The 16,259-nt window shown below is 38.4% G+C and overlaps 1 protein-coding gene across 24 annotated transcripts in view; it reads right to left on the bottom strand.

Annotated features, from left to right (window-relative positions):
* Positions 1-3,750: 3,750 nt before the first annotated feature.
* The window catches only part of PLEKHA5 (pleckstrin homology domain containing A5), a gene marked incomplete at its 3' end in the record, with an annotated part of 238,789 nt that continues 226,280 nt past the window's right edge, over positions 3,751-16,259 (bottom strand). For 22 of the 24 annotated variants that reach the window (XM_079715612.1, XM_079715611.1, XM_079715613.1 and 19 more), the window contains 6 exons: positions 15,300-15,418; positions 12,370-12,579; positions 11,351-11,491; positions 10,700-10,824; positions 7,394-7,539; positions 5,936-6,030 (listed from right to left, as the gene is read on the bottom strand). In XM_079715612.1, the coding sequence (XP_079571738.1) occupies positions 5,936-6,030; positions 7,394-7,539; positions 10,700-10,824; positions 11,351-11,491; positions 12,370-12,579; positions 15,300-15,418 (836 nt within the window). Of the gene's footprint in view, positions 3,921-5,935; positions 6,031-7,393; positions 7,540-10,699; positions 10,825-11,350; positions 11,492-12,369; positions 12,580-15,299; positions 15,419-16,259 lie in introns of those variants that run through there. The other 2 variants (XM_079715610.1, XM_079715618.1) reach the window with 1 other exon arrangement.

Consider the following 16,259-nt stretch of genomic DNA (forward strand, 5'->3'; position numbering starts at 1 on the left):
TCAGAGAATAGCAATTTCTTACAGGTGACACGAATGTCTCCATATAAATCACGTACTGTATAACAAATAACATCATTTGGGTGAATAATGTAATGGATTTTTTCAGGGGTGCTCCTCCATGTTGACGTGGAGTGACACGTCTTCATTTACCCATTTTGAACTGGTGTTTTCGTAATCACCCAAGGCTATGAATAAGGAAGTATGAATTGGGTATGAGGGCTAGAGTAAAAATTCAAACACAGCTGGGGACCGAGGCAAGGCCAAAAGTGTGTGTTAAAGCGGACAGAGAAAAAGAGAGAGAACAGATATTCCAGGGAGCCTCAGCCTTTCTACACTTTTGCATGTATGGACGCCGGCTTTCTGAGTCATTTTTCATGAATGATTTGCAGCCTGCAGGACCCAAGAGGGACCCACAGGCTCTGGATGTCACTAACAGAAACTGGGGCTTTCAGTTCCAGGAGCAGACTGGTGGTGATCTGCAAGCAGTGACTGTAAGTAGCACTGTCCTTAGGAAGGTGGGCTGGTATCTCCTTCGCCCCTCAAAGCTTTCAACTGCGCCCTGCAACAGGAGGCTGACCTCTAAGGACTATATGAGAGATTCTCAGACTTTTGAGTCTCCGGATTCTCACAACTTAACAACTATTGAGGACTCTAAATAGCTTGTTTTCTGGGTTATATCTATTGGCATTTACGGCAATAGAAATTAAAGCTGAGAAACATTTAAAATATTCTCATTCATCGAAAATAACAGTAATAAACCCACTACGTGTTAACATAAATAACATGCTTTTTAATTAAAAAAAATTGATTTCCATTGTTGTACCGCTCTTTTCTATCGGGATTAACAGAAGACAGCTGGATTTTCACATCTGCTTCTGCACTCAGTCTGTTGACGTTATCAAAGGTCAGATAGCCTTTGGGAAACGCCGCTATTCTCTACTGAAGGAATGAAAGTGAAACAGGCAAATACCACATTAGTGTTATAATGAAAACAGTTTTGACTTCAAGGATCTTCTGAGAAGGTCTGGGAAACCCCCATCAGTTCCCGGCCACACTCAACACAACTCCTGTGACTTCTGAATCCACTGGGTTCAGCCATTGGGAGTCCTGGCAATAAGACAGTGCCATGGGAATACTTCTTGCTCTGGCCCCATCCCTGCAGGGTTGCGTACACTGAGGCTGGCTTGGTCTCTTGAAAAAAGATCAAGGCTTCTTTCAAGTGACTTTCTTCTATGGGTTCCACTTACTTCTCCCCTTACCCCTTTGGGCCTAGGGGTAGAACATCTCTGAGTTGTTGCATTTTTTTTTTTTTAGTTTTTCTACACTCTGTGCACACCTTTGTAAATAAAAACAGAATTTATCCTAATTTTTTACTACCACATGTAAATAAAACAAAAATTCAAAAAATAACACAGAGCCTTATTATGTGCCAGTGGTTCTCAAGGTGTGGTTCCTGGAGCATCGGCATTAGAATCACCTGGAAACCTGTTAGAATTAGAATTCAAATTTTTGGGCCACACTCCGGACTGACAGAATCAGAAATTTTAAGAATGGGGCCCAGCGAGGCTTCCCTGGTGGTGCAGTGGTTAAGAATCCACCTGCCAAGGCAGGGGACAAGGGTTCAAGCCCTGGTCCGGGAAGATCCCATACATCGCGGAGCAACTAAGCCAGTGTGCCACAACTACTGAGCCTACACTCTAGAGCCCACGAGCCACAACTACTGAGCCCGTGTGCCGCAATTACTGGAGCCCGTGTGCCACAATTACTGAAGCCCGTGTGCCACAATTACTGAAGCCCGCGTGCCTAGAGCCCGTGCTCCACAACAAAGAAAGCCACCACCATGAGAAGTCTGCACACTGCAATGAAGAGTAGCCCCCACTCGCTGCAACTAGAGAAAGCCGCGTGCAGCAACGAAGACCCAAAGCAGCCAAAAGTAAAAATAAATAAATATATTTTAAAAAGTGCTTCAAGTAAAACCAAAGTAACACACCACAGACACACACACACACACACACACACACACCAGGCAAACATAAAGACAAAAGCCCCACATAAAACCCCAAACAAATCCCAAAGAATAACATCAGCTCTCCCCTCAACACACCCATAAAAGACTGGTAACAATCATTGTGTCATGACTTAAAGGGAAATCATAATCTGTTGACTATTTCCCCTGAGAAGACTTCTGTGTGTTATCTTTAGAAAAAGGTAATATATGTAAACATGTTCGTATGGACATAAGGAGCTAAACATTCTTCTCCCATTTTCACCTCTCTTTTCATTCACCTCCTACATTAAAGCCTGTATCTATTTGCACTTCATTTTGTGTGTTTCTGTTTGGAGCAGATGAATTCTTATACATCTGCATTTTACATTATATCTAAATCCTCTTTAACATAGCATGGAAAAAAAAAAAAAAGACTGACCAGCACCAATTTAGTTTCAGCAATTTTATATAGGAATCCCAAAGCCTCACATTTCCTTGTACTCTGGGAACAATATACAGCCTGAACAAAAGGTTATAGTGGAAAGGAAATGTAATTGATTCTGAGAGCGTGAACATCTGCAGAGAATGTGGTGTAAGAGACAATGATCTCTGCTTGTGAGGATGAAACGGTTTCTAGTTACCCATGTCAGAGAAATAACTCTGCCCCCACCACCCCAACCCCAAGTTCAGTCCACTAAGCAAAGCGAGGCTGCAGATGCCTTCTATGACACGGAAACCAACAGAAATAGGTATAGAAGACTTGACAAAACTACATTTGCCCAGTGGTGTTGAAAAGTCAGAAAAGCCTTACGCTGGTGCAAATTTTGTCATTAAATGTAATGTGACTGTGGCCAAGTCAGCTTCTCTCTCTGGGCCTCAAGTTTCTCGACTTCGACATGGGCGAGCTGAGCTGGATGACAGATATGGTTCTTTTACGATGCTCTTTCCAGTAAGATTAACAGACTACTTTTTCATCTAGAAGTCTCTTAAAGTCTCAGACTTTCCATTTTAGCTGGGAAGAGCAAAAATTCTAACTCTAACACAAGTGATTTAAGAACATCAACATTTATTTAACATGATAAAAAAGAAATGAGATATGAACATTTGCATTTAAACAACAGTAAGTAGCCTTTAATACTTACATTACATGTGCTCATTGTATAATATATACACAATGAACATAATTACATTTGTACACAAACTAAGTACTGGATTTGAAAACCTGCTTATTGCTGTACACATCTAGTTCAATGAAGTATAAGCCCAGTACTTCAAAATACCTACATTTTAAATTGCTTTTTAAGAAAAAAGTAAGCGATAACATTTGTATCTAAGCTGACAAGAGTGTGGCATAACTGCTGACAATGCAATCTGACTGAGAAATAATTATAGCAGGAAACGGACATACTTCACTTAGCAGTAATAAAGTGGCACATTTTAAATATATATATAAAATTTTTACAAATCAAGGGTGAAACAAAGCATTGCAGTAGCCAAAATGGGAGGAAGAAGAAAAAAAAGGAAAACAAGCTTCACTGGAAATAATAACTAAATTTATGTACTGAAAAGTGAAAAGAAATATAAATCCACCTAGACTTTAGAAACATCAAAATCTGGAAATCAGCAACTAAGTAAGCTCTGGCTGTAGACCACACACTAAAAAGCACCTTTACTTATGTGCTCTGAAATCATAGCAGCAAGCTGGTGTCAGAATAATAACCTTGAGATTACATTACATAACCTTGAGTGTACATATGGGCCATTAAAGCTGTTTTGGAATAAACATTTTCCAGAAGTGATAAAATGATGCTCTGTGGCCAAAAGCATCAGAACTATGAATTTCATAGATTTAAAATATACTGTACAATATCTTCTCACATTGCCAAAGGTCCATGTCCTCAGCTTTGAATGGTTTCAACAGAAGTCAGTATAGCTGAAAAATACAAAGAAGTAAAATTACTTTGACACCTGCAAAGTTAATGAATGACCATTTCCTGAAGTAACTAAGGGCCACATTCTCTAGCAATAGAACTGACAAGCATGGCCATGAAAATCCCCAAACATAATACAATTGAAGGACATCTTCTCTTCATTTCCATAAGCTTAATTGACAAAGCAAAGAAACATAATGCAATATGTGCATAGCAATTCAGATGAAAAAAAGGACCCAAACTTGTGGCTGAATCCACAAGATTGACAAAATGAGCAGAGATTTGCACAACTTTACTGAAATATGTAATACTATATTAAGCTGCCTACATAGCAGTGTCATTTGTAAAACTTTCCTAAGTCTTGACAAAACTACTAGTTCAGAAAGATGACACATGCACAATGAGAAGATGGATTATAAAATAATGCAAGTTTGAATGCCACTGGTTGGTTGTGGTGACTGCACACCACAAAGCTAGAAAATATCCGGCAATCACTGTACCTTCCTCTAGTACGTAATACTACTGGCTCTTGGAATGAAAGTAAAACAAAACAAAATCAAACAATAACAACTTAAGGATCCTGGAAATGTACTCCAGTTTTAACTGTGAACATTCTTGTTATCAGAATGGTCCAAGTACAATGAATTGTAACCTGTTTATTGAACCAAGAGATGATGGGAGTGGCTCTCAAAGTACATTTCACCACTAAGACAGACAGAGGCCATCAATCAATTCTTTGCACAGGAGGAATAAAATGAGCATAATGTTTATTATCCCTGTGTTTGGTGTTATTCTGTCACTAGTGGCAACTGCCACTTCTGAATGTATTAAGTTAAAAGTTTAAATATATGAGTGACAGAGGCAAGACACAGGTTAAGACTACAACAAATACAACAAATCCTAAAGATATACCAAGTGACAACAAACAAAGCCTCTTTTAGGCTCCAGACAGACATGATCTCAAATAAAAGTTACGGAAATGACAAGACAGTTAAACATAAATCCTCTGGCTGAAAAAAAGGGACACAGATTATAGCTGCTACAAAAAGGTGTGAATGGACGTAGATGCTAGAAAATGAGCACTACTGGATGAAAAACTTAGTCTAAGTTGGTATTTGCACTCATTTATTTTGAGTACCTAAAAATCAAAGAACATGTTTGTAGCCATGCTCATAATATCTGTAGGTGTTTTCTCAGCTTATAACTGTTTAACAGAAATTGGTGATAATCCGAAGGCACCAAACACTAGAAGATCTGGTAGATACTGAGAAAAAAAGTGCAGAAAAAGGCATAAAATGTTCACTCCATACCTCACAGCTTTTCTGAAAAATAAAAAAAGTATGTAAGTACAAAATTGAGGTAAAATTTATAAAATTTTGATAAAGTTTAAAAGTAAGACACCTTAGGAAATTATTTGTGGTTCTAAAAGTGTGGTCTAAGGAACACTGGTTGAGAAAGGCCCCGTCTCCCTGTCCCCACCTGTGGCTTTTTTAAAAGCTACCTCCCTGACTTAAAAAAAAATAATTATTTAGAAATAATTTCTGATGGATCTTAAAGATTTTACATTCCATATCTAGTTGGCTGTGCCATAAACTTTTCTTTATTCTTAAAAATGATTAGCAAACTCCCAGTGTGGTAGATAGGTCATGCTGAATGTAAAAAACATTTCTGTATCAAAATGTAACGACTTGAATAGAATTCTCAGACCCAACTGTGGAAAGAAACGTTAGGTGGGAGCACCGCTGCAAAACACTGCAAAACCTTCCCTCCAAGTTTAGCTGTTTTTATGGATGATGAAAGAAGAGACAGAGAAAATGTTGTTATGTAGCAAATCATTGAAGGGCTGATATTGGAAATTTTGAGTTACTGCCCGTGGTTCAAACACTTGCTCTGCTAACTATCCCTAACACACAGGCCGGAATTCATCAGTTTTTATTCACCAAATCAACAAAAGTCAGGCTGAAAGCTCTAACAGTAAAGCACAAAAATGAAAGGAAATGACGTACTTGTTCTGAGACTACACGCACATGAAGTGTGAGCCTTCTGTGAGCTGCGGCTGAGTGGACGGAACGGGTGATGCCGAGGACTCAGGAGACGGGGACAGGCTTTGCACTAAAACACACCGAGAAAATGTGACGAGATCAAAATCCTGGAGACACCTTCAGAGAAGGAAATCCTGACGCTGCGATTCCCAACACAGAACGTGTGTCGGGAAGGAATTCTTAGTTGCATTTCGGCTCTGTTTTTTGCTATTCTGGCAACAGATTATTCAGTATGAAATGTCCCTTGAAGGCTGGTTAAAAATTCTTTTTCCATGTACATCTTAAACTTATATAATGTTATATGCCAATTATATCTCAATGAAACTGGAAAAAAATTAAAAAAAAATTTTTTTTTTTTTGGCTTCAAGGTTAGTTTTCAGGTGTCTATCAGTGACTCACCACTGTTGGGTCTCATTTTTAAAAGCTTTTCTAGTTGCATGAAGCTAAATACTGCAGATGGTATAAATGTTGTGGTTTTAATACACCCACACAACCTTTAACACAGACTTGGCATAATAATAACCGAATGTGATCAATGACAATTTTTAAAGAAAGTGAGAATTCCTGTACACATTGCCTTGTGAGTGATAAGAGGCAAAGGAAAAAGTGCTTCATACTGGTTACAAAGGAACATGGCTGATGATATAAATTTCCATGTTATATGTATATGATACAGAAAATGCTCTTAAGAACAGTCCTGCATAATTGAATTTCATTGTATTTACCCTTATGCAAAATGATTGGAGGTGGGGTTGAGGGGGGAAGAGAAGAATTACTAGGGATAGCTTTTTGTTTATGGACTATGAGATGCAAAACTGATACATTACACTAGTGGGATGATTCCCCTACCCCCATCCCTTGGCAAAAGTCATAAAGAAAAAAAAAAAAGAAAAAAGATGTGTGAAGAATCCAGAAAGTATAAAAGAAGAGCAAAGAAAATTTTATTTTTTCTTAACATGCTATGGATCATGATGTTCCACTATCAAAGAAAAACCCAGATGTGGATTATAGTAGGAGCTAAGTAAGTAAATCCATTCTACTAGTGTAGATATTCAATCTTCCACAGTTCCCAAAGGGGTAGGCTTATGAATACTCTGAGAATCCAGCGTCAGAGAAAAGTACTAAAAGATCTTCTTAGAAAAAAGTTTAAGGTATGTGTAAAGGTTCAGCTTAAAGAAACAAATAAAACAAAACAAAGAGAAGGAACTGACGTCCAAGACAGGAGAGAGGGCGGATCTAGCTGCTCAGGCAGGGCTGGCCCTGTGCTCTGGTGCAACTGTGCTCCTGACGGTGCAAGTGTGGGAAGGCAAAGGCTGCTTGGTCTGCAGTTGATGTTCCTGCGTGGCTCCCTTGTTAGAGTCTCCACATGGCAAATAAATTCAGAGGTTCAGAGGAAGCACCAGTAAGAAAATTAGGAAACATGTAATATCTACCTGCCATTGTCTGACTTCCTCTAGAAGCCTCAGGAGTTAGTTCATAAGAAATAACAGTTTCTTCCTGCTCATGAATATTGTCCTTTGTATTTTCTTCAGGGTGGCCTTCTGGTTTATGATTTGGGATCTGTGACTCATCTTGAGGGCTAATGAAAATAGATGGAAGTTTTAAAGTTCGTTATTTTAGAATGCAATTAATTTTTTTCTTCCAACTTAGTGTTATGAAAAATCTTAACTATACAGAAAAGATGTCACCATCTGTACTTAACAATTGTTGGCATTTTTGTCCACATTTTGCCAATCTTATTTCATTCTAAACCCTCAGCCCCCAACTCCCCAAATTATCATTATTATTATTTTTAATTAATTAATTTATTTATTTATTTATTTTTGGTTGCATTGGTTCTTCATTGCTGCACGCAGATTTTCTCTAGTTGCTGGGAGCAGGGGCTACTCTTCGGTGCGGTGCGTGGGCTTCTCATGGCGATGGCTTTTGTTGCAGAACACGGGCTCTAGGTGCGCGGGCTTTAGTAGTTGTGGCATACGGGTTCAGTAGTTGTGCTTACGGGCTCTAGAGCGCAGGCTCAACAGTTGTGGCACATGGGCTTAGTTGCTCCGCGGCATGTGGGATCTTCCCAGACCAGGGCTTGAACCCATGTCCCCTGCATTGGCAGGCGGATTCTTAACCACTGCGCCACCAGGGAAGTCCTCCCCAAATTATTTTAAAGCAGATTCCAGACATATCATTCAGTCTGTAAATACCATCAAATACCCAGTCAATGCTCAAGTGATCCTGATTGCCTCATAATAACATCTTAGAGTTATCTGTTTGAATCAGGATCCAAACAACAAAGTCCATACACTGTATGTGCCTGAGAAGTCCCTTAAAGTCTACTTTAAAATATACCACCGCACACACCCGTTTTATTCTTTGTCATTTATTTAAGAAAGAACCTGGTTTATCTGTCCAATAATTTACTACATTCTGGATTTTGATGACTATATCCCTCATTTTTTTTTTTTTTTTTTTTTTTTTTTTTGCGGTACGCGGGCCTCTCACTGTCGTGGCCTCTCCCGTTGCGGAGCACAGGCTCCGGATGCGCAGGCTCAGCGGCCATGGCTCACGGGCCCAGCCGCTCCGCGGCATATGGGATCCTCCCAGACCGGGGCACGAACCCGTATCCCCTGCATCAGCAGGCGGACTCTCAACCACTGCGCCACCAGGGAGGCCCATCCCTCATATTTTTTATAAACTGATACGATTCTTAGGCTTGATCAGACTTACGTTTGGGGGGAAAGGAGGCAAGTAATACTCTATTAGGTGGGTGTCTTGCACTACTGCATTAATAGGCTGTCTCTTTTCCTGATGTTAAAAATGATCAGGGGACTTCCCTGGCGGTCCAGTGGTTAAGACTTCACCTTCCAATGCAATGGGTGTGGGTTTGATCCCTGGTCGGGGAGCTAAGAACCCACATGCCTCATGGCCAAAAAACCAAAACATAAAACAGAATATTGTAGTAAATTCAATAAAGACTTTAAAAATGGTTCACATAAAAAAAATCTTTAAAAAAACAAAACAAAATATTTTTTTAGCTAACAGCTTTAGCAGCACTGAGGAATATTGTTCATCCATTATTTTAACAGGGTTTTAGCAAAGCAGTGATATTCTAAGTTTCTCATTCTTTTTTTTTAAATTAATTAATTAATTAAATTTTGGCTGCGTTGGGTCTTAATTGCAGTGTGCGGGCTCTCTAGTTGTGGCACATGGGGGCTCCAGAGCACACAGGCTCAGCAGTTGTGGTGCGTGGGCTTTCTACTTGTGGTGTGCAGGTGCCAGAGCACATGGGCTCCGTAGTGGCAGCACGTGGGCTTAGTTGCCCCATGGCACATGGGATCTTAGTTCCTCCACCAGGGATCGAACCCATGTCCCCTGCATTGGCAGGCGGATTCTTTTTTTTTTTTTTTTTTTTTTTTTTTGTGGTTCGCGGGCCTTTCACTGTTGTGGCCTCTCCTGTTGCGGAGCACAGGCTCCGGACGCGCAGGCTCAGCAGCCATGGCTCACGGGCCCAGCCGCTCCGCGGCATGTGGGATCTTCCCAGACCAGGGCACGAACCTGTGTCCCCTGCATCGGCAGGCGGACTCTCAACCACTGCGCCACCAGGGAAGCCCAGCAGGCGGATTCTTAACCACTGCGCCACCAGGGAAGCCCTCTCATTCTTTATTGAGTGAAAAATTCTTCTAATAAAGAAGAGTTTCCTCATAAACTCTCTGGTTGCAGTTTGTTTGGGAAAGGTAGGATAAATATTTACTTCTTTCTCTTTATGTACCAGGTTTTGGAACAGTAAGTCGATTCCCTAGCATCCTCTGAAGGGGCCAACAAATTATTTTTTGTTGTTGTTGTATCATTATGAACTCATAGATTCGTAATATACTGGATGTGTTCTAATCTATATCTATTAACAAAAATTCAGCAGAGATTTTTTTCTTATCAGCTATCGCCAAATATTTTTCAAATTCTCTCTTGCTATTCATTGAAGAGATAAAGGCATTCCTAATAACATGAAATCACAGCATTTCTCTTTTCCAGCACTAGGAATTTTTTTATGGATGGTGAGACTGAGGATATGCATTTAAAAATGCTAGTTAAGAAATATAGTTAAAAAATAAATGGCAAGGGCTTCCCTGGTGGTGCAGTGGTTGAAGAGTCCGCCTGCCGATGCAGGGGACACGGGTTCGTGCCCCGGTCCGGGAAGATCCCACATGCTGCGGAGCAGCTGGGCCCGTGAGCCACGGCCGCGGAGCCTGCACATCCAGAGCCTGTGCTCCGCAACGGGAGAGGCCACAGCAGTGAGAGGCCCGTGTACCGCAAAAAAAAAAAAAAAAAAAAAAGGCAAATCACTATAATTTTTGGAACGCTTATTAGACATCTTAGATATTTGATCAATGTCTGTGATTATACAGGCAACGCTGAGGTGCTTACTTTGCTGTAGCTTGTGTGCCTCTGGCATTTTTTTAAAAAAGGTATTTATTGATCACTTGCTAGGTATTTAGCACAGTGCTAAGTGCTATACACATATTTTCTTATTTAATCCCTATAACACACTTGTGAGATGGATACTATTATTATGCTCATTTTTACAAGTGAGGAACCTGCATTTAGGACAGTTGTGTAACTTGCTCAAGATTCTATCTTGTAAGAGATATTCTGGGACTGGAATCTAAGACCTCTGACTCTGAAGTTTACCATTTTTAAGCAGGTATACAATTTTGTGAATGACTCCTTTGTTTGTTTTTCCTAATTATTACCTGTATGGAACATCCTTGGGCATCTTTTCTTTGTTTTCTTCTTTATCCACCACTTCCTCAGAATTTACTCCATTTGGCTCAGGTGTGAAAAGTGTTTCGGAAAAAACATTTTCAGTTTTTTTAAACTAGAGAAGAAGAAAAATTCTTTTTCAAATCATTTTTACCACATTTAATATATTAGTGAATTATCTAAAATGATTCCTAAATAAAGTTTATTAAAAAACCTATACCCTATCAAATATTTACTGAAATATAAATTTATATTCAAGTGCATTAAAAATATTAATGTCCTATAAAAATAAATAAAATAAAATTCAAAAATTAAAATAAAAACACTAAAAAGAAAATTTAATGTCCTTTGCTACTAGGATAAAAGGTACATTGCCATTAGCTAGCCGCTTTGGGATATGAGTCTTTAATTGGGTTAATGATAATTTATTCCAGCCTTGATTGATCATGTTTTAAGTTTTCAATTAACCCAGTTTTTGTTGTGGCTGAATACATCAATCAAATTATACAAAGCCTATCATTTCACTAAGATCTATATAGCCCCTGTGACAGAATGACACGTAACTATTTTCAACCTTCTCACTTGATCTTATCTTCAAAAATCCACCCCTTTGTAACACTGTCCTAAAATAATCTCTCTACCTCTTCACTGAAATCTGTATTTTGAGGTTCAGCTTCTTTTAGTCGAACAGTTTCTGCGGCAGGAGTTTCATGGTTTGGCTTCACGTCATTTTCTCTAATGACGGCATCCAGTTCCTTAAGGTTATCATCCCTCCTTCGAGTCTGTTCAAGAGATAGACAGCATTTTTAGATTCATACTATACGGTCATGCATAGTTTTTAGATAGTACCTATTAATTTTTTTTTAAGTTGGTTCTTCACTTGCAAGGAGGTTTCCTTATGAAAAACAACAGAGGAATCATATATATTATTCATCTATTTTGTAATGTGTAGAATGTACAGTTATTCAACTGTTAATTGGTTGAATCACCATTAGCAATGCCTGCTCTCCATTAGACAAGACAGAAAGAGGATTTCTATGATGACAGGGAATCACTTTCAGCTGGTCCATGTCTACTAACAGGAATAGACCAGACTGAAGCCACTGGAAAGGTTCCTTAGTCTGCTCTGATTTATGAATCAGGGTAACAAACAAACAAATAAGTAATAAGAAATGGAATGGTGTCTCTTTATAAGACTGAAGTTAAAATGTAATGAATAGTAGAACTTTTCTTTAGAAACCCTCTCGCTACAATTTAGGTCATGCTAAATTAGTATACAGAGTAATACACATTTCATTGGGAGGGGAACAGGGGACTATCCTGCTAACCTGCGTGGCATTTTACATTTGTTGAAAGCACTTTTATCTTCTTACTACCTCCATGAAGTAGATAGGACAGGTTGTATCTTTATTTGATTTACAGTAGAGGAGATTAAGTCCACAACGTATAGGAGGGTATCCAACAAGTAATTTAGCTCTGGTTTTCTGAACCCAGGGCTATTTCCATTTTACTAAGCTGTCCTGGCATATTATAAGAGTTGAATAATATAACTATCCATGTTGCTGACATTTAAAAGCCCATCAACCATGTAACTCTATGATTCTAAGATTCAAGGGATATTAGATTTACCCACAAGAATGAGTAAAAGCAATTGATATACCTGGGTAACCCGGAATGGATTATCCCTTAAATTTGAAGGACTTGGTAAGGGTGACTGGTCTAAAGCACCAATAATGTTTAATCCTTTTTTCTTTTCCCTTAAGCATGCTTGTTGATGCCTCCTGATTCTTTCCATTTGCTCTTCCACAGTCATCCTAGGTCGAGTGCTTTCAGCCAAACAGAGCTGTTCCACTGCACTTCTTGGTCTTTCCTTTAAATTGAAAGTAAACAAACAGATGAATACCTGAATACAGGATAACTTCTGAAAAGTATGTCAGAATAAAAAATGTCCTACAATACATTTACTTTGTTTGCAAAATCTAAAGTGGAGGTTTTGGATGTCATTTAGATAACACCAGAAAGGCAGATTACTTTATGCATGCACTGATGCAGGATCAGCGGTGGAAAGAGAGAGAGAGAGGAGGTAGGAGGGAGGGGAGAGAAGAGGAACTTAAGGAGGGGATTTGCTTGTTTTTAAAAAAAAAGATACAAAAAAGTACGGCAGCTCTGGAGTGACCCTACCCCACGGCCCTGAGATAGGAAATTGTATAAAACTCAAACTAGGAGAAAACAGGGGGCATAGCTTCTAAAACTCAGCAATTTCTTCTATTATACTAAAAATGTAATGTTTCAAGTCACACATTTTTTACTGTGAAAAGACTGGTAGAGAAAACATCCTTAGTTCATGAAAAACTATGGAAGAATCTATTTTCTATAAATCAGAAGATTATATTTTATATATTTATATATATATATATATATATATATATATATATATATATATACACACACATTTACATGGCTCATTTTTATGGTTTACTGAAGGGTTTAAAAATATTAGTCACATTAAACAACCAGTTCTTACTTCTCACTTTCTTACTAAAGATATAAAACAATATTGGTATGAGATCCAAAATAAGTATATCAATAACTGTCATAAGGAAACTTTAGCTTATTTTATATAATAGAAATTTTAGAGATTAAACATATTCTAAGATCTATGGAATAGAATGCATAGGTTTGTGTCCTCTGGACTGAACTGCTGGGAACTGACTGAGACATTGGTGGAGTTGCTGGTGTTTTGGAAAGAACCCAGGGCAGAGGTAAGTATTTCTGTGACTAAGCAGTATGTCAGGATAACGGCCAAGATCCTCTTCTCTTCACTGCAATCTAAAATGTGTCTGCAGAGCAGTAGCTACAGATCTAGAACTGTTTTCTATTGTATAGAATATCTTGAAGAGCTCACATAGAAACTGAAAGGAGAATGAAAAATGAAAAGCCTTAGAGTGCAAAAATGATGCTTCTCATTTGTGAAACAAAGCATTTGCTTTGGTGAAAAAAATTTTTTAAATAAAGGTAAATTCTAGATACTGATTGGGAAGTTGGCTACTTTAGCACTCTTTCCTTTTATTTTTAGTAACAACAAACATGTATTCTTCCTGGTTTTTCTGTGTTTGTGCAAAAGTGTTGTCTCACTGAAACGTCCTTTTCCAAGTTATCGTATTGTACAAATCTATTTATTCTTTTAAAATGTCAGGTATTATTAATTTTTAGATCTTTTTGCCAGTATAACTGGAGAAGAGTATCTCACTGGGGTTTTAGTTAGCACTTTAAAAATGATTATCAATGTTGAGCAATTTTCATATTTTTGTGAATCACTGTTACATAGTTTCCATTTTAAAAAACCCTAAAAATAACTGATTTATATTAATTCCTCAAATATTATGAAACTTGTCTGTTATACTGCAAGTATTTTCTTCTGGTATCTGTATTGCTTATAAAGGACTTTCCGGTACAGTATTAGGTAACTAGTCTTCCATACTTTCCCCCCAGCATTTGGTTATGTAGAAGTCTTTCTTCTAGTATTTAAGATAGTTATTTTTTTAAAAAGATAGTTACAGAATAATATAAATCCACTAATATCTTTCTGTTTGATCTCAACATGCATTTTTAAAGTTTTTTTTTTCTGTTGCCTTATTTCACATTATAATTTCCAAAGAAAACACCCTTTTAATCTAAAAAATGCCTAACTCTATGAACAAGAGTATTACAGGACCATTATATTTCTTATATATATAAATTTGTCAGAATTTCTGGCATATACTTTGTACCATATTTTAATATCTTTCAAGAATAATCATAAATCTTATCATTTGTTGTACCTTTCAGTCTTTTCTTATAGTTTTAAGTTATCTCATACCAAATAAATAGAATTTATAAAGATGAAAAGTAAAATTTCTTTTGCAGCCCAAATTTCTAGAGAGTACTTGGGGAAAGGGAGTTAAGTCCTTTGAGAATCTTCCCAAGGAGACCAAGATTAGACTGGTTAAAAGCCAGTCTGAATTAAATGGATCTCAGATGAAAGTGTGAAGTACAGGATTTGCTTCTCATTCTCAATTCACATTGCTCATTGTAACCAGAGGATTAGCAAACTCCAAGTCTACTGCAGCGGAAAGGCCCTGCAAACTCAGGCTGGCTTGGGTGACCACAGCACATGTCTATCACTCTCCTAAGGAAATTTTTAGAGGTGTCAAGAGAGGTAACACAGGGCAGCTATCTGAGAACAGATTCCACAAATTGTGCCCCAAAGACCACATGTGGAGTCTGAGCAAAGAAAACCCAGATTAGGCCTGTCCTCTGAGGTGCTAATTCCCTGAATGTAATTAAAAAAATTAAAATTACTAAATTTTTCTTAAGAGTATGTAAAAAAAAATTCTGATGGGAATTCCCTGGAGGTCTAGTGGTTAGGACCCCGCACTTCCACTGCAGGGGGCACAGGTTTGATCCCTGGTCGGGGAAGGATCCCGCAAGCCGTGTGGTGTGGCCCCCCCAAAAAAAGGTTTTGAAAAAAACCTCTAAAAATTAAAGCATATACAAGGTGGCAATAAATAGATTGAGAATCCTTCTGGAAATTAATGTATAATTAAATACCGTTCTTGAATCCATCATCTTCTTAGTTTTCCTTAAAGTTACATATGAGGCTATTGTCGAAGATTCGGGTGTTGGTGATTTTGTTCTTGGAGGGACTACTCCAACAGGAAAGTGGGAACCTAAAAATAAAAACAGCATTAAGTTCTACAAAACATCTTCACATGACATTGCTTTCTTTGGACATATTCAATTTCTGAGGCTTTTAAAATCAGAAGGCAAATTTATCATTTGAAAAGAAACAGGGAAATGTAATAGCCTTTTGTTACTTATTTTACCAACCCTGTAAAAAAAGAAGGTAAATGAAGTGAAGAATCTGGGTTAACTGACTTCCTCAAGTACATATAGCTTAGCGGCAGCACGGCTAGAGCTTCTGCTTTGGCCCGTTTTCCCTTGTTGCTCTCCTTCTTCATGAAGTATTTACAATATTTTCAGAGGTTAAAAGTACCTTAATCTAATCCTCTCACAGAGATGAGGAAAGTTATGGCCAGAAGGGTTAAGTGATTTACCTAAATGTCCTTAATTCCCATTTGGTCTCTTTCAATCACACTGCACCACCTCAATAAAGAATCCACTAACAGGGGCTTCCCTGGTGGCGCAGTGGTTGAGAGTCCGCCTGCCGGTGCAGGGGACACGGGTTCGTGCCCCGGTCTGGGAGGATCCCGCATGCCGCGAAGCGGCTGGGCCCATGGGCCATGGCTGCTGGGCCTGCGTGTCCGGAGCCTGTGCTCCGCAACGGGAGAGGCCGCGGCAGTGAGAGGCCCGCGTACTGAGAAAAAAAAAAAAAAAAAGAATCCACTAACGATGTTAACAATAGTTGACTACAGATAATTGAAGTTACTTTTACTTTTGCATTTTTGAAAATTTCTATAATGAACTCACACTACTTTTATAATTAGAAAACAAACAATACACACACACAAAATCATTAACACAACAATAAAAGCTAATGATCAGTTCACA

The sequence above is a fragment of the Hyperoodon ampullatus genome (genome assembly GCF_949752795.1).
Source record: "Hyperoodon ampullatus genome assembly, chromosome: 11".
NCBI classification, from domain to species: domain Eukaryota; kingdom Metazoa; phylum Chordata; class Mammalia; order Artiodactyla; family Ziphiidae; genus Hyperoodon; species Hyperoodon ampullatus.